General features: G+C 37.5%; 1 protein-coding gene across 1 annotated transcript in view; it reads left to right on the forward strand.

Annotated features, from left to right (window-relative positions):
* PLXND1 (plexin D1) overlaps window positions 1-26,950 on the forward strand; it is a gene marked incomplete at its 5' end in the record, with an annotated part of 188,054 nt that overhangs the window by 83,468 nt on the left and 77,636 nt on the right. Inside the window, 10 exons of the mRNA XM_081319699.1 lie at window positions 305-400; window positions 3,546-3,639; window positions 6,173-6,336; window positions 8,581-8,732; window positions 12,502-12,601; window positions 13,038-13,177; window positions 13,844-14,008; window positions 17,073-17,163; window positions 19,745-20,011; window positions 20,853-21,002. Coding sequence (XP_081175825.1) covers window positions 305-400; window positions 3,546-3,639; window positions 6,173-6,336; window positions 8,581-8,732; window positions 12,502-12,601; window positions 13,038-13,177; window positions 13,844-14,008; window positions 17,073-17,163; window positions 19,745-20,011; window positions 20,853-21,002 — 1,419 coding nt within the window. The remainder of the gene's footprint in view (window positions 1-304; window positions 401-3,545; window positions 3,640-6,172; window positions 6,337-8,580; window positions 8,733-12,501; window positions 12,602-13,037; window positions 13,178-13,843; window positions 14,009-17,072; window positions 17,164-19,744; window positions 20,012-20,852; window positions 21,003-26,950) is intronic.

A 26,950-nucleotide genomic window follows, 5' to 3' on the forward strand; every position in this document is an offset into this window, starting at 1 on the left:
CAAAGATGTATTTCTTCTATTCTTATATTTGGGTGGCTCATCTCTGAGTGATAGGAAATTTAAAATATTTTAATTTAAAATATGTAAAATATTAATTTTATTTCAACAAACTTGTTGGAATTAAGGTGCATAATAATGACTAGTATTACTGTTATAATAAATGATATTCAGTAATTGAGATCAGAATTTGGCTCATTGATTTATTAATGTATAAAAAATTAATACTAAAAGTCATTCTTTTTCTGTGAGAAAATATGTAAAAGATTATTATTCTACAATTTTTCCTTACATTTTTATTATTTAGGAGATGCCTTTAGAGTGTCACTTTGAAACTGAAAATGATAGGATATTTGAGGCTCAGTGGCTAAATGCATCTGCTGTTCAGTGTACTAATGTTTTGGTGAGTCTATGAGTATGATTATTTTAATATTTTTTAGAGTTTTCTGTTTATAAATAGTAGCATGTCACAGACCATATGCTTACCATTTTATCAAGTCACACTCTCCCTATAAAATTTCAGTACAGTCTAACTCGAACTGCATATATTCAGTCCAAAGCTGCTCTTTCTAATAGAAACTTCACTTTATCTACTTATTTACATACTTGCTTCATTTTATATACCATACGTTTCCAAAGAGGCTTACAACACGCTGATTCAAGAATGATTAAAATTAACAAAAAAACCCAGCTCGTAACAAAAATTAGAGCAAATCTGATGTATCAGCATTCAAGTGGTGGCATTTTGTTACTTCGCTCCTGAGTGTTTTTACCACACTCCAGAAACACAATAGAGAGAGGGTAGTCCATAGGTAGTTTATTCCAACTCAACTGTGGGATCCCTTCATTCCTTTGGTGGTAGAACATACATTAAGCCTTCTCTCTATGGTCTCATCAGACACACAACTTCAGCTCAGAGAAAGTGGTCTCAGAGGTGTCCAGGCCCAGTGCAATGTAGGCTTTCCAAAGTGATGTCCAGCATCTTAGTTTGCACTCAGAAATTAATTGGCAATTAGAGCAATTCCCATAATAATAGTGCTATACAAGTGAACTTCAGTATGCCATCTGGGCTGCTGCTAAAAGTTGAAGGTTCTGAATGATCTTCATAGGCAGTCCCCATGTAGAGTGTATCTTAGTGGTCTAGGAACTAAGAGAAAATGGTGAGATAGCACCCTCTAGACATAGGGTCCTCTAGACACATCTCCGCTGCTATTCCTGCCCAGCTCATAACTGGGTATTACTTACAAATTGATTATATTCTCCCAGTGACTCCATATAAATGATAAACAGTAAAAGAAAAATAACAAAGCTCAGTGGCAGTAAGAACTAGAGTTCCTGAGAGTTTGATCTCTTCTCTACCCATCAAGTATAACTGACTACTCAAAGAGAACAGGAGGGAGTAACTTGATACCCGAAGATCTTCGTTTCTGCAGCCCCTTTGTAAGAGTCCCCTGCGGGCATGGAGGAGAAGGGAAATTCTTTTGCAACAACAGCTTGTAACCTTCTCTGTGGCTTGCATATTAACTTTCTGGGGAAGCTGGCAGGGAAGATTGCAAATGGTGATCACATGATTATGGGGCACTTGGCAACCAGTTGTCAGTGCAAACAGGTTGCCAAGTGCCTGAAATGCAATCATGTGAGCATGGGCATAGTGTGTAGAGGTTGTAACTTCAAGGACAGGTTGTAAGTACCGTATTTTTCGGACCATAAGACGCACTTTTTCCCCCCAAAAGTGGGGGGGGGAAACGAGGTGTGTCTTATGGTCCGAAGGTAAGCGAAAACTCTTGTCTCCCATTCAGTCAACGCCTTCCATCAGCTCCATTGGAGAGATGTGATTGAATGAAGATGTGGAATTCTCCGCCCCTCCCCGCGCGCGCCCATTTTCTTCCTTTTACTTCACCACTAAATAAATAGTTTTTGCTAAACTAAACCTCATAGGCCAAATCCCAATAATTCTCCGGTTTCGTATTGCTGGCGACTTGCCCCAGCAAAGCCGTGAGGAGTTGTCCCTGCAGGTTTCTTGGCGAAGTTTATCGGAAGTGATTTCCCATTTGCAAGAGTAATAATTGTTTGAAATTGCTTTGGCGTCTTAGAAAACCTATTCAGGGAAAAGAAACTATTGGTACCTTAAATTTTGGCCAGCAGCTGAAGTGCGTTCAAAACCCCTGCAAGAAAGCAGCTTCTCATCCTGGCGGGGTGGGGGAAAGGCGGCAAATAAGTTCTTTGTTTCTAATGCATCTTTTCTTCCTTTCCCCCCCAGCACCGCCCCCCCAGCACCACCACCCCCTCTCCTCCTTCCTCGGCTCTCAATGCAGCCCTGCTGCGTATACACGTACACCGAGACACGCAACCCACTGGGTGGAGGGTGAGGGTGGGGAAGCCGGCACGCTGAGCTGCCGACCAGCCAATAGAAATGCAGGTTCCCGACGCGGCGAGGGCAGGGTGTGTAGAGAAAGAATCGTGAGGGTTGTTCTCGTGCTGTGGGAGAAGTGTGCGTTCAAGGAGAGCTACCGGTAATTCACACATTTGCGGGCTCCCAGCGGAAAAGAGCAGGACGGATTCTTTCTTTCTTTCTTTCTTTCTTTCTTTCTTTCTTTCTTTCTTTTCTCTCTCTCTCTCTCTCTCTCCCTTCCTTCCTTCCTTCCTTCCACTCTCTCTCTCTTCCTTCCTTCCTTCCTTCCTTCCTCTCTCTCTCTCTCTCTTCCTTCCTTCCTTCCTTCCTTCCTACACTCTCTCTCTTCCTTCCTTCCTTCCTTTCACTCTCTCTCTCTTCCTTCCTTTCTTTCTTTTCCTTCCTTTCACTCTCTCTCTCTCACTCTTCCTTCCTTTCTTCCTTCCTTCTTTTCACTCTCTCTCTCTTCCTTCCTTTCTTTCTTCCTTCCTTTCACTCTCTCTCTCTCTCCATTCCTTCCTTCCTTTCTTCCTTCCTTCCTTTCACTCTCTGTCTCAAAAAAATGTGGCATTAGCAATGCCTTAGATGGAACTGAAGATAATGTCATATATGAAGATACCGAAGAAAGCGATATAGGTGATTGTGAGCAACAGAGCTTCATAAATTCTGACACTAGTGATGATGAGTTCTTAGGGTTTCCAGGAAACTAGAAAAGTGCTTGAGCCTCTAAGTCTTTCCTCATTTGTTAATGGAAATGATGATGGTTCTTAACACCACTGTTGAGTTTACGCTGTTAAACATTACGGTATTTTGCTTTATTATAATAAATATTTTAGTATACTGGTACTATTTGGTTCAGAATATTTTTTTTCTTGTTTTCCTGCTCTAAAAACTGGGTGCATCTTATGGTTAGGTGCGTCTTATGGTCCGAAAAATACGGTACTTCTTCCTGAGTTTCTCTTAACTTCAAATAGGCATTAAGCAACTGGCTGTAAGTTGAGAATTATCTGTATGGTATTTGTTTAGCCTGATTTCTTTTGATGAATATGTGTATCTTGTTGTAATACAGAAATGCTTTTGCAGTAAAACCTTAATTTACATGTTTTGGTCTGTTGGTTCAGTAAATAAGATAACTCTCTTCTCCTATTTGATGCAGCTTCATACTTTCAAGAAAAGACACTTATTTTTGGTAAATCTTCAACTGAAAGGAAGACCTGAAAAATTTATTGATAGTCCACTGATGATGACAGGTTTGACATAAATTTGATTTGCTTTTCATTATTTTCTAATTGGAATATTTCATCTATTAAAGGCTTACATATTTTTCACTAATTGGTCTTTTCATTTTATAGTCTCCTGAAGTAGGTTAGAGTTTGTAAAGCCAAAAATGCTGTATTTTGATTATACAAAATTCATATCTATATGCAGATGTCTTGGTTCTTGTTCACAAGTGGGTTTTATATAGCTGCTAGTAAACTATGAATATTGATAAAAATAACACTTGCAATTGTATTTAGAATGTATTTTCTCATTCAGCTTCAGGATATCTGCATATTGTTAAGTTTATGTCAATAAGACATACAGGACAAATGTATTTTGGATTGTAATTGAATTATTGTTATAGTCAAGATATGTGGTATCTAATAGTTTAAGGCTGATTTACATTTTACTTTGGGCCTCTTTTTATTTTTTATTTCATATTGATTGAAGCTTCACTACCACATTGGTAATATATGAAGGTATTGTTTATCTAGCTGAGCTTTGTAATATCCACAACAAATGTTCTCTCACAATAGTGGCAGAACTCTGATAACAGTCGTATCTATGGATCATAGATCTTTAAAATCTATTAACCATAATATGCAAATAAAAATGTATATGCAGTTTTTAATTGCAAAATTCTGAAGATATTGGGAATGTCTATAAACAGTCTACAATTCACCTATTTGCTATAGAGTGAAGGACCTTGATGGAATTTTGCTTTGTTTCAAAATTCTTTTTCTAGTCTATAGGTTAGCTGAAGTCCAATTTTATACTATGTTTCACCAAGCTTTAGTACAGGCTGTTGATTAATGAGAATCTCTTATTTCAGGGACAAATTATCTGAATGTTTGTGAATGATATATACAGATTTTTTTAGAAAAATGTAACCTTTAATGTGTTTACACCAATGTTGAAAATTAATGGTTTCTATTGGCTTAAGATGTTTGTAAACCACTTACAGATATTCTGAACTTTTTATTTATTTATACAATTTATTTATTTAGAAAATGTATATGATTGCTCATCTTAAATATAACTCTTGGTAGCTAACAACCAGTTTAAAAAGGAAAAAGAATCCATAGCCAAAGTTAACCAATACTGAGAAAAATCAAGGCATTTTTTTAATAATGAAGAATTAGGAGAACCACACAATAATTTGAGTGCAAAACAAACAAAAAGAACAAAAGTCAACAGCCTTGGAACATAAGCAGTAATCTCTCCCACCTTCATTGAACTGTTTACCATTATATTTCAAGATCTTTTTTCCTCAACAGTCACTGCTAGCTCTGGTATCATTAGTTTGTATGAGTAGTTGGGATCTTTGCCACCAATGTGTATCACTTTACACTTGCTTACATTGAATGACATCTACTATTTGGATGCCTACTGTACTTCCCTAATGTGCAGAAATCCCTTTGGAGAATGGGGAAACAGCCACGTATTCAGTGCCTGTGAAAAGTTTACAGCTTTAGGGCCAACCAAAACACCAAGGGATCCTGTTCTACAGAGTAAATGCTGCTACTGAAATGACATGATTCCAGCAAAAATTCTAATTTTTTTGAAGGGAGAGACCTGAAGCTTAACCTATTTATTAGATCAAGTATAACAAAAAATAAATAATAGGAGAAGTGGCCTGGCCCTAAGCCATGGATTGCTTTATAGGTGATGAACATGACCTTGAATTTCAACCAGAAGACTTTCTGAGAAGTCTTTGATGACTTATCCTTATCCACATGTTTATTAACACCCTTAATAAACACTAGTAAATTAGTTAGACAGAAGCATCCTTAGTGAAACCGTGTTGGGTATCCTTGAACATGGGTTGTGTCTCCAGATGTTTGATAGTGTAATTTTTAATAGCTGTTTCCACTCTCCTCTCCAGCACAGATGTTGAACTGACAGGTCTATAATTTCTTGGACTTCCCCAGGGCCCGTTCTTAAAAATTGGAGTTACACTGGCCAACTTCCAGTTCTCAACTACAGAGGCCAAGAGTAGAAACAGGTTATGTGTTTTAGTTAGAAGGTCCACAGTCCCAGCTTTAAGGTCCTTAATAACCCTTGGGTGGATACCATCTGGACCTGGTGACCTGTTGATGTTCAGTTTTGCAGTAAGGACTAACATCTGTTCTCATATCACCATTATAAGGCTCAGTTTTCCTGATTCCTTCCCTTCCTTTTGATGGCAAGTTAGTGACATGTACACATCACACTGAGCATTTTAAATAATGTTTGCTATTGAAAATTTATATATTTTTTTCTTACTGGATGCTATAGTGCAGAGTTGGTTCTCATGAAGTGGTCTAGAATTTTAAGACCATCACAGTGTGACAAAAAGGGAATGCTTAAGTACTAAATTATGAAGAAAGGAAAGTGTGAAGAATTTCTGGAAAAGCTTTAGGATCACAGCAGAAAACTCTTGTACAATCTCCTATTCCTCCATTGGGTTTTAAATGTTATGTTGCTGGAATCGGGAGGGATCATGCATATTTTAATTTTAGCATATGTTATCTTTTTTTTCAGTGGAGATTTATAATTGTGCAACTGGAAGTGCTGATTGTTCTCAGTGCCTTGGGAGAGAAGATCTTGGTCATCAGTGCATTTGGAGCGAGATCACTTCTAGTTGCAGACTAAATACTGAATCTTTCCAGATCCCAGCCATGTGCCCTCCTCCTGAAATTAGAAAGGTAAAATTTGGATTCACTGCAGTATTCACTGTATTTCAACTCTGAGGCTTTAAAGTAAAAGACAAAGAATGGAGAGTCAGTCTATGGGCAGAATTGAGAAACCTGGTGTCCTGAATGGAAAGTGAGGCCGGAACTTGAATTTTGGTCTTTGTAGCAGATACTGTATGTTTGGCTAGTGTTGGAAGAACCCATTTAGTCTAACATTCTGCTTAATGCCAAATTCCAAATTAAAAAATTGTAGCCAGGTGTGCCGAGTGTCCTGAGTGCTGCATAACAGAGTGAGCGCCAATACCATTGAATCATTTTAAAATTGTGGTACTCTATGTAAAACTAGTAGGGACGCGGTGGCTCAGTGGGTTAGGACGCTGAGCTTGTCGATCAGAAGGTCGGCAGTTTGGCGGGTTGAATCCCGAGTGCCATGTAACAGGGTGAGCGCCTGTTACTCGTCCCAGCTTCTGCCAACCTAGCAGTTCAAAAGTTTTGCCCCCATTTTCATGACTTTTCTTGCCACATTTGTACAGTGACTTACTGAAGCTGTTAAATTCGTAGCACGGTTGAATCTGGCCTCCCCATTGACTTTGCTTGTCAGAAAGTCGCAAAAGGTGATCACGTGACACTGCAACACTCATAAATACAAGTCAGTTGCCAAGCCTCTGAATTTTAATTGTGTGACCGTGGGAAAGCTGCAGCAGTCACAAATGTGAAAAATGGTCACAGGTCACTTTTTTCAGTGCCGTTATAACTTCGAACGGTCACTAAGTGAGCTGTTGCAAGGTGAGGACCTGTATACAGCTTATTTAGCAAACTCCATGTAGGAAACCAGCAACATATTAAAGAATTCTAACGGAACAAAGTAGTGAACTCAGAAAAAGCTAATCAACCCAGGGAGCTTAGAGTTGGTAGGTTCCTCATCTGTTCAAAATCAAGTAGCTAATTTATTATTAATATGTAAAATATGTTTCCGTTTCTTTGGTCTAACAATGCAGAGGAAATGCTAATTAGGTCCACTCAATTCCACTGAACAGTGTAGGAAACTGAGCCTCTTGCTCTCTGCCAAAAGCAACGAGCGAAAACAAATCATCAGCATTAACATTGTTAGACTAGGATGCTACTTCCTTAGCAGATCCTGTATATTCCATTTCAAAAATAAACTAGGAGGGTTTTTTTTAGCGTGACTAGAGTTGTCCGGTGAGGAGGAAGATGAGGACAACTGTAACCCTATTGGAGCAGTGAAGTCAGGGACATTATCGAGTTTAAGCAGCTTGGCGGAAGAAAACGCCTCCGCTGTTGACCTTCTGCCCTGGCTGACGTCATGTCAATTTGGCAGCAGCTACAGGGAAAGGCAAGCTGCAGGCTTTGTAACTGAACTTCCAGGAAGGAAGGCTGCTGTTCCTTTGCAGCCTTCACCAGCTTTATGGTGGTTTTTATAGATTTGTCACAAAGTGCTTTTTCCAATTGTAGGTTATTAAGAGAGCTCAGACATCCTGTGAAATCAGTGACTTTGGTTCATGGGGGGGGGGGGAAATAAGTGGTAACAAATGAAATCTCCCCTGAGATTTGGCATTGTTGTGAAATACCATTGCAGCTTCTCACCCATCACGTTTACAAAATGGGTGATTCCACTGCAGATAATGTAAATGTTAGGGATTAACGGTACTGAATCAGTTGCAAAGAATGTTACAGTGTATCTCTATTTTTCATTGGCGAATCTTGTTGCTTTTCACGTTCCTTTCACGCTGTAATGAAATGATACTTTAGTTAAAGTAAAGGAGCCCCTGAGGGTTTTACTCCATTAGTCATATGCCAACTTTAGGAAGCAATGCTCATCTCTGTTTCTTTAAGCCATTGAGCCAGCACTGTCCAAAGATGTTTCCACGGTCATGTGGGCAGCATAACATCAAGCCGCAGTGCTGTTACTTTCCCACCTAAGTGGTATCTATTTATATACTTGCATTTACATGCCTTCAAACTGCTAGGTTGGCAGGAGCTGAGGCAAGTGACGGGAACTCACTCCGTCATGTGATGGTAGGACTTGAACCAGCAGAGTATAGACCTTCTCCGGCATCTTTTAAGCCACTGAACCACCACGCCTCTAGTAGGATGAGAGATGGTATAAAATTAAGCCATACAAAGTTTAAATCATATATGAATGTTAAGGATACGGCTTATTTGTTAGAGCGAATTTAAAAAAAATCCCTCCCTTTGTTTTAATCTGTGTTCATTAAGTTTCCTTTGAACTTGCAGATTGAGCCTCTGGATGGACCCTTGGAAGGAGGAACTCAGATCACGATTCGAGGGAGAAATCTTGGCCGTAGATTCAGTGATGTTGTTAATGCTGTCAAGATAGGAAATGTGAAATGCTCACCACTTCAGGACAGATATATAGTCTCCGAAGAGTGAGTAATTCAGGCTGAATTATTTTGAAATCATGCACATGGGAATTTTGTCCTTTTTAACTGATTGATCCTTTCTTGTTTCAGGCTTCAGGTATGATATGGCTTGGCATCTGACTGCGTAGTAGAAGATTGCATGATTCTGTTAATATGTAAATTGATAACAGAATCTTCAGTCCTTAGCGTCTGTTACTGTTACTACTACTAACTGCTGTTATTTGCTTACTGGTCCAGTGAATGAAACCATCAGGTGCAAACAACCAGACCCATATTGAAGAAATCAATTAGCTGTTTTATTGCTAAGCTTTCAGACTGATGGTTTGCACCTGAGTGAGACTAGATAAGGTTCAACATCATTCAAGAGGAGTTGGATTTCATCTCTTATGCCCACATAGGGAATCCTAGACTAAGTCACCACGCTGGCTTGGCACTCTGTCTCCTATGAAAATTATTCAGGCCACCCCATTTCCAGAAGAAATCACTAACATATATGTACATATTCAAAATGTTTAATCTTTTCATATATATTTTTCATGAGCAAGTTCCTTCAAAATTATAGGTAACAAAACTAAAACTTAAAATTGAAACATTCACATCCTAGAATTCAAGCTCTTTCTTTATGCTATATATTATTGTTCTGATTTTTAAAAAATCATACACATTTCAAGGGATTTTTTTAAAAAACACATATAACCTAAGTAAGGAAATTACTTTTTATATAAAGTATTACTTCACTGACAAGCACCAGTTGCTCTTTAGTTAGCTGTCTTTGTGTAATCCACAAAATTCAGACCTTTCTCATCTCTTGTAGACAGGGAGGAACTTAGGGTGACAAGTGTAATAAAACTTACACAGCTGCTCCCCATGCTGTCATAGTTTAGAAATATTTTCTACAGTTCTATCAATTTTCCCCCTAGCTTCACATCCACATATTTTTTGCAGTTGTCTTCATTATCAAAACTAGACAGGCTTCACAGACCAATTGAGGTGACTTGTCTATATCCTGCTTTGGAATGAAATCATCCTTATAGGAGAAATTCACAAGATACTCTATTCTGAAAATGCTATACTCACTCAAGAGCCAAGGTTAAAAAGTCCAACAAATAAGCAATCTAGAATTACTGACTCTTTGTTGTTCTGTTACTAAAAGCACTATAACAACATTTTTACTTTGAAAGAAACACAGATTATATACATTATGGAGAGTTGATGGAGATAGGTAGAGATAAGTATGCTTGAATTAAGAAAAAGGAAAATATACAATAGCCATGCCAAAAATGCATCATAAGTATAATAAATGTATGAGATTGAATGTCTGAACATGCTATTATAGCTTAGTGTTGTCCCTGATACATTTTCTACTTCTGGGCATTTATGAATTAAAGCATCATTAAGTTTATAACTTCCTACAGTGGCCCTTCAATTTTCTGGCCAAGTTTAAATTGTTCTCCCTCATAGCCACTGTTGCAGCTTCTTCTTCAGTATAAGATCTTTTAATAGCAATAATGTTGGGCAGCATGACATTCTTTCTTTCTCATGTGCAGGAGAAGGGTACATTTTCAACATTTATAATAACAAATAACAGAGTTGGAAGTGACCTTGGAGGTCTTCTAGTCCAATCCCCTTCTCCAGTAGGAAACCCTATACTATTTCACATAAATGGTCTCTTCTTAAAAACCTCCAGTGTTGGAGCACACACAACTTCTGGAGCCAAGTTGTTCCACTGATTAATTGTTCTAACTGTCAGGAAATTTCTCCTTAGTTCTGGGTTGGTTCTCTCCTTGATTAGTTTCCATCCGTTGCTTTTTGTCTTGTCTTCAAATGCTTTGGAAAATAGGTTGAGCCTCTCTTCTTTGTGGCAGCCCCTGAGATATTGGAACACTGCTATCATGTCCCCCCTCGTCCTTCTCTTCATTAAACTAGACATACCCAATTCCAGCAACTGTTCTTTATATGTTTAGCCTCCAGTCCCCTCATCATCTTTGTTGCTCTTCTCTGTACTCTTTCTAGAGTCTCAACATCTTTTTTTATATTGTGGTGACCAAAACTGGATGCAGTATTCCAAATGTGGTCTTACCAAGGCTCTTGTATTATTTTGTGGGCTACAGTTTATCCTACAGAAATTATTCCCATTCTCTCTGTTTCGTAACATATATGACTGAGTACAAGGCATCCATGGGGGGGGGAAGGGATATGGTGACTGGAATCGAGGTTGCCATCTTCAGTTTTAAACCACCATTCCCCAACACCCCTGGCTAAGTTTGTATATATTCACCACAACAATATTATCATTTGACGATAACAGCCACTTAGTAGAAAACAAAATCCTTGTTGTATCTGGTATTAGCGATATTCCAAAGAACATATTGTAATTTCTAGGAAAACTCTACACGAAGATGAAAAATGCATAAACAGCACATTGGACAAAGGACTCATGAAAAAGTTATGGTTTGATTAATTAAAGCAGTGCAGTGGTTTTTGGTGCAGACATTCTTTACATTTTAGATCAATATTCCAAGCAGAAGTTAGTAGCATGTTTAAATCAGTGGAGTCACTTTTTAAAAGTATTTAAATTTACAAAATAGAGAAAAAAAAGGGAGAAAAACCTAAAAGAGAAAAAAAGAAAAAAAGAAAAACAAAAAACCCACAAAAACAAACAATTAAAATAAAAACAAGATCATATTACAAATCAAGAGAAAACTATTCGGGACATGTTTGAAACATATCATTAAACTTTGACCAAACAGAATAATATTGATCAAACATTCGGTTACATCCATAGTTCATGAATTGAAAGCAAGTACATATCAGCTGAATCAAGATGTTAAATATGGAGTCACTCTGTCTTTCCAAGTAATCTGGAAAAATCAGATGAATTTGGATATGTTTATATATAATTCAAAGTACATTCATGTGATCATGTCCACATCTACATAATCTATGCATATTAAGAAATATAGAGTTAGTAAGCCATCACAGCACAATAATAGGATGACCGGGACACATACTACTTTTAAAAAAACAAAAAAATGTTTCGTTTTTGTAGTCAACTGCACATTTCCAGAGTGGACTATAATGGCCAGATTTTGATGAGTCTGTAATCATAAGAACTGGTAACAGAATTTCAGAAATATTTATTTATTTTATTTTATTTTAATTCCATTTATATCCCGCCCTTCTCCGAAGACTCAGGGCGGCTTACAAGCTTAGCAGTAGCCTTCATTCTATGTATAGGCCTGCTTATTAGGGCTTTCACACACACCCCCAAGCGGCATTATTACAAAGTCAGCTTAATTGCCCCCAACAATCTGGGTCCTCATTTTACCTACCTCGGAAGGATGGAAGGCTGAGTCAACCTTATCAGTAATTACGAATGAGAAACAGCCGAAATGGGCATATAGACTCTGGCTTTAATCAGATTTGGGTGGAATTGTCCATTCCTAAATATCCTTTTTTACTTAGATTGCTATATCTAATTTCAAGTTGTTGCATTACTTCAGAAACAAGGATAATAAAGAATTTATAACAGAATAATGTTATGTGACTTATTATTTTTTCAGAAATGCTTATGAGGCCCACATAAGGCATAGAGGCATTCTTGGAAATAAAAATAATACAGTATGCCAGCTTTTTAAAAATGTAAATACTCTTTAAAAATAAAACAAAAACAATACCCAAAGAGCCATAAGTTCATATTTTGTCTATACTTGACATACTTTATAGTCTGGTCCCATTTCTTATTTTTCAGTCAAAATCTTTTTTTTCCTCATAGAATTGTTTGCTGGACTGGGGAAGCAACAGAAGAATTTTCTGATGTGGTGACAGTAAATGTGAGCAAAGAAGGAAAATCCAAGGAGCAATTCTCTTACATTGTACGTAATTTCTGGTAATTCAGTTCTTAATCATGAATTGTTATAAGGACAATAATAGTTTTGGTTTCCCTAATGAAGTTGCAACTTGTTACTCTCATCCGGTTCACTGTGTCTGATTCAGGTGAGACAAAAATGAAAAGACAGGCTGTTAAGGACAACTCTTTCCACATGTTTTACATAAATCTTGTAAGTAATGTAACAGTGATATCATTTAATAGTTTTTATATTGTGCAGTACTAAATAGTTCCAAGCAATTAAGTTAGGATTATTTTTCCCTATGATATTTTAACATCTTTGGTTTGTTGGAGAATGATAATAGGACCTGTCACAAGCAATTTTTTAAATGTTTGCAACATTTACATTTCTGAACGGAGATGTCACTACAAACTAGGAAACCAGTGTATCTTCTTGACATTTCTCTTTTTTGCCTTTTAAGCTTCCAGTAGTGAAATCTATGTCTCCATCTGTTGGACCAAAAGCTGGTGGTACCAAAGTAACTATCACAGGAAATAATCTCAGTATAGGATCTAAGCTTCGAGTTTTGCTCAATACTACAAAAGAATGCAGAGACATCAGGTAAATACTGCTCAGAATGAAACATGATGCAGCTGTAAAGGTTAGAAATTATACTTTTCATAACAAATAACTAATTGAATAAGCATTTTTCTAAGAAATACGTTTTCTAAAGTATCCATTGGGTATGGAGTTGAGATGATAATTTTCCAATGTTTAAAGGATATAATTTTGATGGATAGCCTAGACTTGGTATTAATACTGTATGATATTGATATATAGCTGTCTTGTAATAATAACCAATTTTTGATTAGATCAAGTAATTTATGAAAGATGTCTTATCTGGTAGCAATTTCAATTTATTTCTCAATATTGTATAATATATGTCAGAATTTCCAAATAATCTTCAAATGCTAAAACCTCCAAAAACAGAAATTGAAAAGCAATGTTTCTTGGAGTTCTCTGAAGTTGGATTTCTTTTTGTATATGAGTTTACTTATTAAATGTATACGCCACCCATCTCACAATCAGGCAACTCTGGGCAGCCTTCAATGAATACCAAGCATCCAACAATCCAACCCTGAGTTAGATACATTCTTCAGTATTCTTTCTTTTTTTGTCACAGTTTCATAAGCCTTTGTTACTTTTAAACCTGAATATCATGCAGCGTGGATTCTCACTGGGCACATCCATGAGTTATATTCAGAAATGTTTATCCTTTCTTTATAGTCGCACTGATACCACCATCATTTGTACCATGCCAAGTGTGGAAACTATTACCCACGTGGTTGTCTGTGTCCAATTTGAAGACAAGTCTTGCATTGGTTCTAACAACTTTCAGTATGAGAAAAATCCAAGTATAACAGATATCAACCCGAAAAAGAGTCCAGTCAGGTAAGGTAGCTTTTTCTCTGTGAGATGTTGCAGAAGTGGTCTGGGTTAAGTCTAGTGCATTCATGGAAGCTGTGCATATTATTGTGAAGTTCAGATTATAGAGAAGAGGCAACTTCCATGCCTGTTTTATCCAAGGGCAAATAATTTTATCTGCTATAGGACCTGACATGACAGTCAGAATGCAACCACCATTAGTGCACTGGAAGGAAATCTCCCGTGGGACAATTTCCAGCCACTTGGAATGATAGCAAAGGAAGTCCTCAGACTTTCTGATTACTCATTCTAGGTACATCAAAGCAGCGACTGACCCCGTTGTACCTTCTCTTTTGCCCATTCTTCACTGAAATTTGGGTAACGCAATAGATTTTGCACAATAAGTACTCTTGGAATCCAGTCATTGGTGCAGCCGTATGGGGCACTGGCCAGATTCATAATGTAGTGATGCAAATGAAGACGACCTACAATCCTGGTATAGTGGCTCATTGAAGAGGCCAATTAAGGCCAGTGAGAACTGGGCCTGGTTTCTTAAAAATAGCTTGCTCACATGAGGGTCTTTTTTTCCCCACCCAGCTGGCTGGGAAATAGTTCAGTGACCCAAAACATTGTCAGTGCCTGAAATTCAGATCTAGAGCCTACCCCGCAACTATAACATTGGTTCAACTTCTGAAAAAAATTACGTTACCGTTTTTTATGGAAGGAATTATTTTTACCCCCTGCACCCCTTTGTTCAATATACTGTACTCATTCAACATTGTTGGAAAGATTTGCTGTGAAAAGTACAGTGGATGAGTCAAACACTTGTTCACTCTTAACCCAGTTTCGACCAGGAGTACCAACTCCAAGTAATAAGAAAAATGTTAATTTTATATGCTTCAAATCATATAAAAACTTCAGGCAAATCCGTATAAAACAATATTATTTTATTGGTCCTCACTTCTTATATAGGTTGCATGTTTTTATTAAGAAACTAGTATATTTGCTCTTAAAATACATTGCCTTTGATGTCATTTCTTCTTCAAGGCCTCGAGGCTCCTGATCGTTTCTGAACGTTTGTGAATTCACTCCCTGCTTAATACTTATTTAAGTATAACACAGGGTAATGGGAATAAAGGAATGAGCAAGTGTTCCTCAAGACCATGTCACTCAGAGTGTGTGTATAAGGCCAAGGCTCCTGATTTTTAGTAGTTCTTTAAAGAGAATTGTGACACTTAATTACAGAGACCAACTTTTAACATGCGTGAAAAATCTTTGAAAGTGAGCAATGATGACACTTCCAGTTCTCAGTGCTTAATGTAAAATTAATCTTAATTGTTTTATTCTGAGGATCAAGAGAAGTAACTCAAAAATGTATGTCAGCAGCTACAAAATGTAGCAGCTTATGCTTGGCAAAAGTTTAAGATTGAAATAAATGTAATGTTAAATGATACTGTACCAGTGGCATTGGTACTGAAGTCAAATCAAAATCTCAGTCAGAGACAGCAATGAAATGCTTAGGAATGATCACCATATTCTACTTTCCATTTGTTTCGCTGTTTTTTCTTGTCATAGTGCTACAGTTTTGTTTCACGATTATCAAACACTGTGTAGAATTTTTCTTCAAAGAAGCCATATCCCCCAAACGTTTACACAGAAATGGCATGAGCTACAAAAAGTTGCTGAAAATAGATTAAGAACAGCATATTAGGACTTAGAGAAGCATAAATGATTTGTGAAGTCCTATATGGGATATTCTGGTTTGAGTATTTTTGAGGCTAAATGGATGTATTGCTATGTCCTGATTTCCTAATGAGCCAATATAGTTAAAGCAGATGGGACATGAAGTGTGTGAAATAATAAAAGGTTGGATGCAAGAGAAAGCCTGGATAAATGTTTTTGTTAACCAGTGGAGATAGGCCATTCCCCTTTTCTGCTCCCAACGCCATTGGCATGTTCTGGGGTCACTTCCTTTAATAGATTTTAATAGATTCTGCAGAGGTGGTGCCACATTTAGCTGTCTACAGGCAGCTTTTAAGGGGGGAAAGTATTCAAACTTATTGTTTACTTGTAAGCAGCTGCTGCTGAAGGTTTTGGTTTGCCAGCAAGACCAAAAAAAAATATACAAACTCTGTTTCCATTCAAGTTCACTGGTGAAATGTTTCTTGGTTAATTGATAATCTTCTGCTCCAGTAGCCTCTTGAATACTTCTGGATGCTATACGATAGCACTGATTGTCTTGGTCTCAGTCTGCTGTTAGCAAATGTTTAGAAGTAAATCATGCTTCTCTATGATTTGGCTGGGGAGGAGCAGAGAAACCTAATGTGTATTTTTGAGACCTAGTTGGGTAAAGACAGAAGTAGTCATTGTTGAGGACCTTTGGTATCCACTGCTCCAGAGAAAGAGGAGCATGTTTATAGAACTGTATGAAATCATAAGTATCTGGTACATTCGTCATAATAAAGAAATGATGTAATGTATGCTGTAACACGATGATACAATCCTTAGCTTTTCCTGTTTGCATCTAGATTCAAAGTGTAAGCATATGGCTTGAACTCTGACACACATTCTTTTCATTTTATTTTCATATACATGTGGAAGGCATGTCTTGGTTACATGGATTTACATGTAAGATTTATTACATACAGCCTATATATACATACAATATGGATAAAACAATCCACGTGTCCTAAATAAAGTATCTGCACCAAGTTAATAAAATGTTACATAGTGATGTACATCAAATACCTTATTCTTCTACTTAAAGAGCAGAAGGTTGTCAAGTCTTCCTAAAAGGAGAAAAAAAAACTATTTTTGTCAAGTGAACATTTGGCAAAGATTCAGGGACAAATATAAATTTCTATGTCCTTGAATCTAAGTTTTGTTTTTCATATAATAGGTACTGGGAAAATACATATATCGTGTTTCATAAAAATAATATTTATTCTATAAAGAATTGTTATTTGGACTATGCAAATTTATTTCATATAATTTACTTATTAAGCTTATATCTCCCATATATATAGCATTCACCCTTCAATTTTTCATCCAATCCCTTACCTTTCTGTTTCCCTTTATTGTGATTTAATAGTGGAGGCAGAACCATCACTGTGGAAGGAAATGGATTTCTGATGGCTCAGAGTGTGTCAATGGTTGTTCATTCTGTTGGAAAAGAAAAAGTGGTAAGTTTTCACCAGTGTCATTTGAAAAAGTAAGGAGCAAAATGTGTAGAAATGAAATAGAGGAGAAAGCATAAACTTTAAGTCCCTGAAAATATTTATTCAGTAAGTACAAAATTCTACTTTCTGTTTTTATAGACAACTTTACTGTCACATTATTAAGCAGTTTATGATTCTACATGTATCTTTTATCATGACACTTCAGTAAGTCTTCAGAAAGCAGTCAAATGGAGACTTCCAGTTTTGCATCGTAGTGATGCAGCCGATGAATTGCAGGGCTCTGCACCCCACGGCTGGTTTCGCCCTGCCAAGAGATTTCAGATTCCAGCTTGATGTAAAGTTTCTGACATATGGGCTTTTCAAGTGACTCTGAGGCATTGTTTACCTTAAAAGTCCTTTATTAGCCTAATACACCAGCAAATGCTTGCTCGAAGGAAGCTGGAATCTGAAATCTCTGCCCCTTGCACAATATGTTAAAACACAATTCTCCACCTTTCTAATTTTGTCATTAATCATATTCTCTAGTTAATTTAAAGAATCAGTTTCCCTTCCGTTAGAAAACCCGCCAAGGCCTTATCTTCTTTAGTTAGAGAGATGGCCTTGAAGGTGCAATCCTACTCATTTCCCCCCTCCCAACCTTAAACTAAATCTTTTAAAGCAATACACAAGTTTAACATATGAAATGGCTACTTCTTCATCTCTTGTCAAGCAATAACATTCGATGTTAGCAACGTTGACATCTACATCTGGAAGAATACTGATGAAATTATAAGAAAATAATTCTTTATTTTAAAAGTTGGAAAATGAATAGCTACTGACATCTAGTGAAGGATTAGAATAGAACAACAACAGCATTGACTCAGAAATTGGCAAGATGCCCAGAAATAAAGAACAACTTGTTCCTTTGAACCTCAAGGACTTTTTAGCCCAATAGAAAACAGCTGGGAACAGAGGAACACATCAGCAGAGCCTTCCCTTTATACAAAGGTTCTTAAAGAGACACAGACCCTGCTGAGTCATTCCCATGATTACATCTTACATTACATAAGCTGGGTAGCTGTTAAATCAATACTTTGACAAGGTTTTGTATAGATGCCTTCAGCATTTTAAAGTTTTAAGTTTGTGGGAACTTAATTCCTTTGGGAAGTGGGGTAGGGTGATCTTACTTAAAATTACTACTGCATAACTGCTGTTCTAGTCCTTTTTTCTGGGGATAATTTAGTGCTCATATTCAGAGATCTGATTTTTTTTTCTATTAGCTGTATGTGTTCTGTACCAGCCTGCTACCGGCCCTGCAGAAAAGGTAGGGACAACCCCTTTTACAAGAAGGCAAGAGGCTGGAATTACGCCTGCCAAATTTATTACCACAAAAACAAACGGAACAAGACAAACCAAGAAACAGGAGCTTTAAGAAACATGAACTATCCAAGCGGTTGCCTTCAGCAAACCAGCCCTCCCCACACATTCCCCTTATATAGAGTTCAGGGTGTGGCTTCTCTCTGCCTCCTTCCAAGAAGCCCCATTGCCTTCCTCTGTTTACTCCTAATTGACTGCCTCCTGCGTCGGGCGTCCTTGAACAGGGCCAGCTGTGGGTCATCTTCATCCACGCTGTCAGGCTCACACAGCTGGGTCTCCGTGGTGACCAAGTGGGAGGGGCCTGGCTGAGGGCTCTCATCAGCAAGATCTTCAACCCCCTCAGCAAGGTCTTCAACACCCCCCCTCCTCCTCTGAGTCATCCGACCCAACTGCCGAACCCACAGGCTGACCCTGAATCACAACAGTATGAAATAAATATAAAATAAAATATCATACATATTTCCTCTACCCTAGTTATCCTCGTGTATAGTAAATTAGGCTAAAAGAGAAAGAGCTACTTGGTGGGCAGTGAGTGCTGGTTCTTCATTAGAAAAAATTTCAGAGAACGCAAGTTTTAGCATTGGGTGCTTTCTTTTCAGTTATATCCTATGGATTGGAATTTGTGGCTTGACCTATATGGGTTTTGCAACTATAATATTTACAATTCTGATCAGTGCTTTTTCCATTTTTTTATTTTCATATATTATGAACAAAGAAATGCAATAAAAAGTTTTCCAGAATTGAATTCTCTCTCAGATTTTTCATTCAATGTTTTTCAAGTGTTCAGGAAGTTAGTCTTTGCTTCTGTTTATCTAGCTTCTCTTACCTTCTGTCATCTGTAAACCCCAAAGTTGCTTTTTCAAAAGGCAACTGGACTTTGTTTTTCCTTGAAGATGTTTTGCTTCTCATCAAAGAAGCTTCTTCAGTTCTGACTGAATGGATTCACTGCTCAATCAAAACTGAAGAAGCTTCTTGGGTGAGAAGCGAAATGTCTTCAAGGAAAAAAAAAGTCTTATTGGGTTTTGAAAAAGCACCTTTGGGACAACTATGACCTGGATGACTGAGAATCTCCATAGACACAGTCATCAGTAGTTTTTCAGTCTATATTGGCCATTGATGGAAGTATCTATTTTTGTTTTGGCAAATGCAAATATTTAAAATTGCTGTCAACTTTGTAGAATCTCTGTTGTCTATGTTTAATTTGCTTTCTTTTCTCCTTCTTTTTTAGAACTGTAAAGTTCACTCGGACACTGTGATTACGTGCCCTTCTCCAGCTGCCTCCAATCTTACTGGAAGCAAGCCAGCATTAGTGGACTTTTTCATCAATGGACTCCTGTATACCGATGAGAGCATTTTCCCCTTTGAATACCCTGAGGAAGCTGTACACGTTAGCAAATTCCACATGGAATACTATACAGATCCCCAGTTCTTCACAGCCAAGAAAGAGAAATGGATTAAACATCATTCTGGCGAGCCCTTGACACTTGTTATTCATGTAAGAATTTGGTATATATATGGACACTGAGAGAGAGGAGGATGCTTAATGTGAAAATATTTAAGCCTCCAAGGGGAAGGAATCTTGAGAAAGCAACATAGTCTGATATAGGCAGATTGTCACCTTTAATCATTACATTGATTACGAGTTGGGGAAGGAAGACTTGGCTCAATTAAACAGTAAAAAATTAGCCATGAGCATTGAAGTAAAAGTTTGTTCTTTTTCTAACAACCTAGGAATATGGGTAAATAAAAACAATAACAAAGGGACAATTGTACAATGGAATAGTAATTGAAAAAACATTTTTATTCCAAAAAAACCCCACCAACCTGCCCCTTCTAATAGTTGCTCTTAAAAGAAAGAAGGGAATTTCAATAAAGAAACAAAGCTACTTGAAGGCCATCATGGTTACTGAAAGTCTTCACTAAGTACCATGAGCTTCAGAAGCACCAGCTGGTATATTCACCAGCAGGCAATGTAAGCATTACCTTCCCTCCTTCTGTTTTTCCCCAGCTTATTTTTCATCAGTTTCCCATTAGGTTTCAACATTAACTATCAGGTAAAGATCAAAAGCACAATTTGCGTTCAAGACTTTTTAGCTCAAATTTTCTATTCTGGGAATTTGAAAGAGGTTGATAAACAACTCCTGTTTTTATGGGCATTAATGTCTTAGTTAAAATAGAAAAAAACAGAGAAGATGGGAAGAGAGTTTTGTATTCGTGCCTTGGAAAAAATGAAAACTACTACCTGAGAGCTTTGAAGTCAATAAAGTTCAGAAATGTTGAGGATTGAATTTAGTCCCTGGTAGAATCATGTTGCTCTTCTTTATTTCTCTTATTAGAAAGAGCCTGACAACCTCGGTCTGGAAAGCAATGAATATGAAGTTAAAATTGGCCTAATTTCCTGTGAGATCCAAATTGTTTCTGACAAAGTCATTCACTGTTCCATCAATGAATCTTTGAGCACTTCAGAAAGAAAGCTCCCTGTTACGGTAAGTGATATGAGTCTGAAAGCATGCGCCAACATGTATATCATTTGCTTTGTAGCCATCTACTGCCCCGTGGAATTGTGCCCCATGGAATTTGGCTTCTGTTACGAAGTCCAAGTATTTTAAAAATAATATTTTGCCTTTGGCATCTATATCGAAAGAAAATAACATTAATGAAAACTTTCAAAGGTTATAAATATGGTGCCACAAAAAAGATAGCTTTGTGGTATCTTAAAAACTAATAGGCTTAGTATGAAATAATATTATCATGGTTAATAATTTTCATACCAAAATAAATGTATTAGAAGTTAAGACAAGGATATGTAATTTTTCTTGATTTAAAGGCTATACTAGGCTTTGCACAGTAACAAGGACTGCATGTCCAAAGTAGTGAGAATGTGGGACCCCTTGGGGGGGTGGAAAGTTTCAGGGGTTTTGCCTCTTAAACCACCCACTTTATCTGTTCTTGAGCAGATTCTGGGACACCCAAAAGGGATGCTGATTGGCCACACGCAGTCCCTGAAACACATTTTGCAATCCTGTTTTACAGGTTGCATAAGATCCTTCTTACAACCCCAGAGCTGGGCATAGTTTTATCATGCTAAATTATCAGGAATTGCTGGGACATCGTACAAAGTATCTGTATATACACAGGTTGTCCATCCCTATATTAAAATCTTTTAAAATATGATCTGGGAGGAAAAGGAAAAACTCAAGGATTTCATCCAGTGATTTGGCAATTGTTAAATATTGTGGAATATTTTCTTCTGAACAATACACAGAATCTATAAAGAATTGATGTTCTTACACAGATGGCACTTTGGATCAGGGAAGAGAACGGATTCTCTGTGAATGTGGAGATTCATTGTGTTTCATACTTTAAAGTTGTCCCTCTAATGAACAACATTCATCACAGCCTCTTTTCTCAGTCATCCCACCTGAGGCTGGAAATAACGTTTTGGATTTATTTCCCGTAGAAGCCAGAGGATAGGTGAAAATCCAATTGAGTTGCTCACACTGTGTAAAATCTTGTGCTTTTCTTTGCTGGACTTTCTAGGATAACATTTGTCTCATTTAACAGGCTGCAATTTGCTTATTGTCTTGGTCTTAACCTTTCTGATGCTTTTGTTCTTTGATATTTTAATGTGTTTTTTTATTATTACGTTGCTGTGCCTGTTGATAAATGGGAATGGCTTTTAGAGAGATTATGGACTCTGCTTCAGTGGATTACTCAAGCAGAGATTGGATAGCCATCTCTTAAGGTGCTTTCATTTACCTCAGGGAACACCTGCTGCCGGCGTCAACTTCCCTCCGCCCTGTGCGTTCCCACAGAGAGGGCCTCCTCAGGGTGCCACCAGTCAGAGAATGTAGATTGGTGGCCCCCAGGGGGAGGTCTTTCTCTGTGGGCGCCCCGGAGCTATGGAACCAGTTACCGGTTGAGCTCCGGACGGCGCCCGATCTTCGCTCCTTTCGCCGCGATCTGAAAACATACCTGTTCGAACAAGCCGGCCTGGCCTGAGGGGGGATTGGTGGGGTTTTTACTATCACTTTATTGGGGTTTTATTAATGTATTTATTGTTGGGCATGTATTTAATTACTTTTTAATTTTTGTAGCTTTGTGTTTTATTCTTGCCCTGTACACCGCCCTGAGTCCTTCGGGAGAAGGGCGGTATACAAATATTAATAAATTAAATTAAATTAAATTAAATTTGGATTCCTGCAGTAAACATGGAGCAGACAATACCCCTAACTTCCCCCCCCCTTAATTTGTACATCTTATTAGAAAGGGCCATATAAATTAATTTAAATAAAATTAAATTGATTTAAATATATCTTAAAATATTGGTATACTTTTGAAAAGCTGAGGGAAATACCTATTGTATATACTCACAAATAAGCCCATTTGTGAATAAGCCAAACCCTGTTTTGGGGATGTATTTTGGCACCTAAAACGTTTGATTTATTCCAGTGTTTGTATGGTAATAAGTAAATAATTAGAAGGAATACAGGTGGGCTGCATTTGGGAATATTGATGTAGATTTGACTTGTATATAATATTGCCCTCTATCCCTCATGTCTGTAAATGATACCGTAGTAGTTCCCAAATGTGGAAGAAACCAAAGTAGACATACTCAGGGATATCACTGGGGTGAAGATTAAATCTCTTCCCTATCCATTCTGTTCTTATTGCCCAGAATGGAAAGCCATGTGATACAGACTTAAACTCCTTAAGTTTCTCTTTGCCTCTATAAAATATAGTGCTTAACTGTTAACGAACATTTAAAAGGGATGAGAAGAGAGGGAGATGTAAGTAATTCAAACAGAAAAAGAAGACAGAAAAAAAGATGAATCTTCACATGCCAGAACAGAACAGAAACATTTTATCAAGATGACTGGTTCTATCCAAAATAAATAATGGGACAGAATAATTAAAAATCATAGAATGTGGTTTATTCCAAGTGGCACTAATTTAATGATGAATTGTAAGTCCTGACTACCATTAATAATTGTGTAATTTATGTGGTAACCCTCAGTGGTTTCACATTTTGTTCCTGCTTGGAAAACACACACACACACACACACACACACACACACACACACACACACACACACACACACACACACACTTAAGAATAACAATAACAGAGTTGGAAGGGATCTTGGAAGTCTTCTGGCCCATATGCATTGAATACACTGGAAGAAACAGTTAGTAAGCCCTTAGTAAGAAGTACTTTCAAGAATTGTCAGGACTGGCTTTTTGGGGGAGGGGTGTCTGAAACTGCATGTGACATTAATTTTGGCAATGGAACTTGGCCAGATGTTTAATTTAATAACAGGTGGTCCTCCCCAACATTGATGGCAACACACTTCTTTATCAGGAGGACAGGTTTAGCCATTCTTTCTTCCATTACAATTCTGAGTAGCCTCCACCAACACGGTTACAAGGCTTGAAAAAGGAATGAATGTTCATTGGGATTAAGCTGGGGGAAGGAAAGCTTGAATTGTATCCTAGTAAAAATGATGGAGCATGAATGCATTTCTAAAATTAAGGCTTCCAAGAATACATCTAACATAACATACAATGTATTTTCAGCAGCCAATGCTTTACTTACCAGCACTTATCATCTGAATGGTTTTATTCCTCTCAGAAAAACAGGATTCTAGGCACTGCTCTCTCATGCTGGAATATTCTTTTTCTTGTGTACAAGCTTTCTCCAGTATATGACTGACTTTGTGATTTTACGAGTCTTCCTTTATTTCTGGGTTATGTCGCTTAGTTCTGTATATCTTACTTTTCATACTGTTCATACATTGGCTTCTTAGGAGTGACAGATGGAGACCTGTCTCCAAGGCCTAATAGTATAGGGTATAGGTTTTTTCTGTTTGCTCACTCCAAATTCCAGTTGTCCCCTTTTTCAGTAAATGTATTCATATTAAATTTGCAGAAAAAATTGTTTTCACTGAAAGTGATAAAAAGAGTGGGAGGAGTAAAGACAAAATCATCCTGTGAAGTGCAACTAAGCCAAGGCATCTGAGAAAAGTTTTTCATGTTGAGGTCTTTATATATTGAATTTCATTGCCAAAGCAAAACTGATAAATGTTAGCACTATGAATTTCCTGATATTTTGCTAATAAAATAAGAAAATCAGATGTTAATCATAACAAGGGAGATAAGATTTGTGACTGCATGAGCAGCATATATATAATTCCATGTACAATTTGTTCAACTGAAAAATAGTCTTTGTCACTTTAGCAACGCATCCAACCGCAGACTAGTCATATCAAATCAGTTGTGTATGGGTGAAATATGGGTGATTTTTCAAACATTTGGCATTTATATTATAAGCTTGTCTAACAACAAGGATGACAAGTTTTAGAAATGTATTCTTTGTCTCAAACTGGTTGGTTGGTAGGTAGGTAGGGAGAGAGAGAGAGAGAGAGAGAGATGTAGTTACAGTACGGTACAGTACAGGTAGTCCTCGACCAAAATTGAGTCCAAAACTTTTGTTGTTAAGTGACACATTTGTTAAGTGAGTTTTGCCCCAATTTACGACTTTTCTTACCACTGCACTTGATAAGTGAATCACTGCAGTTGTTGAGTGAATCTGGCTTCCCCATTGGCTTTGCTTGTCAGAAAAATCGCAAAAGGTGATGCCATGACCCCGGGACACCGCAAACATCATAAACATGAGTCAGTTGCCAAGCCTCTGAATTTTGATCACGTGACCATGGGGAGGCTGCAATAGTCATAAGTGTGCAAAACTGTTTGCTTGTCAGAAGGTCACAAAAGGTGACTTTGGGACACAGTAATGGTCATAAATATGAACCAGTTGCCAAGCATCTGAATTTTGATCACACGATCATGGGGATGCTGCAAAGGTCGTAACTATGAAAAATGGTCATAAGTCACATTTTTCAGTGCCGTTCGGTCACTAAGCAAACTGTTGTAAGTTGAGGACTGCCAGTATTAATTTTTGGAAGAAGGAAATCCCAGAATCACTAGTACTGAAGCTCTGAAGCCACAGCTAAGTTGCATTTCTGAGTCCTGATTCTATAATATTTAGGTGATGTGATGTTCCTTCTCTTCTTCTTTGCAGGCTTTCATTGACATCTAGTGCAAAGTCTAGTGTGTCATTCCTTCCAAGGTCATGATTGCTTCTTTTCTTCTCTCTCATTTATTTTTCTCCGTGCTTGGAACGCTTTTCTTAGATGTCCATGTCAGGTTTCCGCTTAGAAGCTGTCTTTTCCATGAATCCATTTAAGCTTCCTTCCATAAAACAAGATGGAAGCTATTATTGCTGAATTAGAATGAGCAACCATCATGACTAATAGTAAGGAACGGTGGGACTATGATGCAACAATATCTGAAAGCCATGGATTCTCCATTTCTTTTGGATATTAAGCATACTTTTAAAAGTTACACCTAGTACTTGCAACTATTTATGAGAATAAGCAGTCGTTTGAGTCCAAATCAGACCTATCCATTGTTTAACCCATTGCTCTACAACAGGGGTGTCAAACTGCCGGCCTCCGGGCTGGATGCGTCACGTGGAAGCCGCACCCACTCCATTGCCGGCAATGGCAAAAACTGTCCCGATATGTCACACAACATCACGTGACATCACAAGTTTGACATGTCTGCATCTACAATATATTATCTACTCAAAATCTCCTTTTATCAGCTAATATTTTCCTCTGATTTGTTGTTGTTGTTGTTGTCAGTAATATCTTTGTGAACAAATTAGTTATAAAGGACTTATGGCAAGATGCTGGGCGGGAAAGAAAGGGTTATCCCATCTGGGTAGATTGCCGTTATGAACCTGATCGAGTGTCTGTGCAATTGCTTTAAAAAGCAAATATAAAAAGCAACAATTTTTTACTTTGAACTGGTATGAAATAAGGGTATATTCTAGTGCTGTATCACTGTGCCAATGATTTGGAAGAAATGGTTTAGGTCTTTTGTCTGCTGTTCACTTAAATAGCCCTCTTATTATAATTTTTTCACACTTCTGCATGAGTCTGAAAAAGAGTGCAACTGCTTTAAAGAGTCATCTCTTTGAAATTAATGCAGTTCAAGCAGAAGCCTGGAAAGAGAGGGGCTGCTTTAAAGAATAGCACACTTAGGAGCATCCAATACAAGGTCCATTTATATTGCATATAAATGCTCTCCATTTACTATTTCAGTTTTTTCCCTTCTTGCTTTTACTTCTTTTTCATTCTCTCCATTCATCTTACAATCAAAACTCTACAGTGGGTTTTTTAAAAATAAAATAAAATAAAATAATAAAGCATGAGAAAACTGCCAAAATTCTGCTTTTGTTGGCTGCCGTATCCCTTGTATTGTAATAGGCTGGAATGTTCTGCCAGTTTTTAAAAGCTATGAATAAAGCTACATGTTTTCCTTATCTAATTAAAGGAAGACATGGAAAGTTCATTGTATTTAATCGCTG

This window comes from Vipera berus (assembly GCF_964194415.1).
Source record: "Vipera berus genome assembly, chromosome: 2".
NCBI classification, from domain to species: domain Eukaryota; kingdom Metazoa; phylum Chordata; class Lepidosauria; order Squamata; family Viperidae; genus Vipera; species Vipera berus.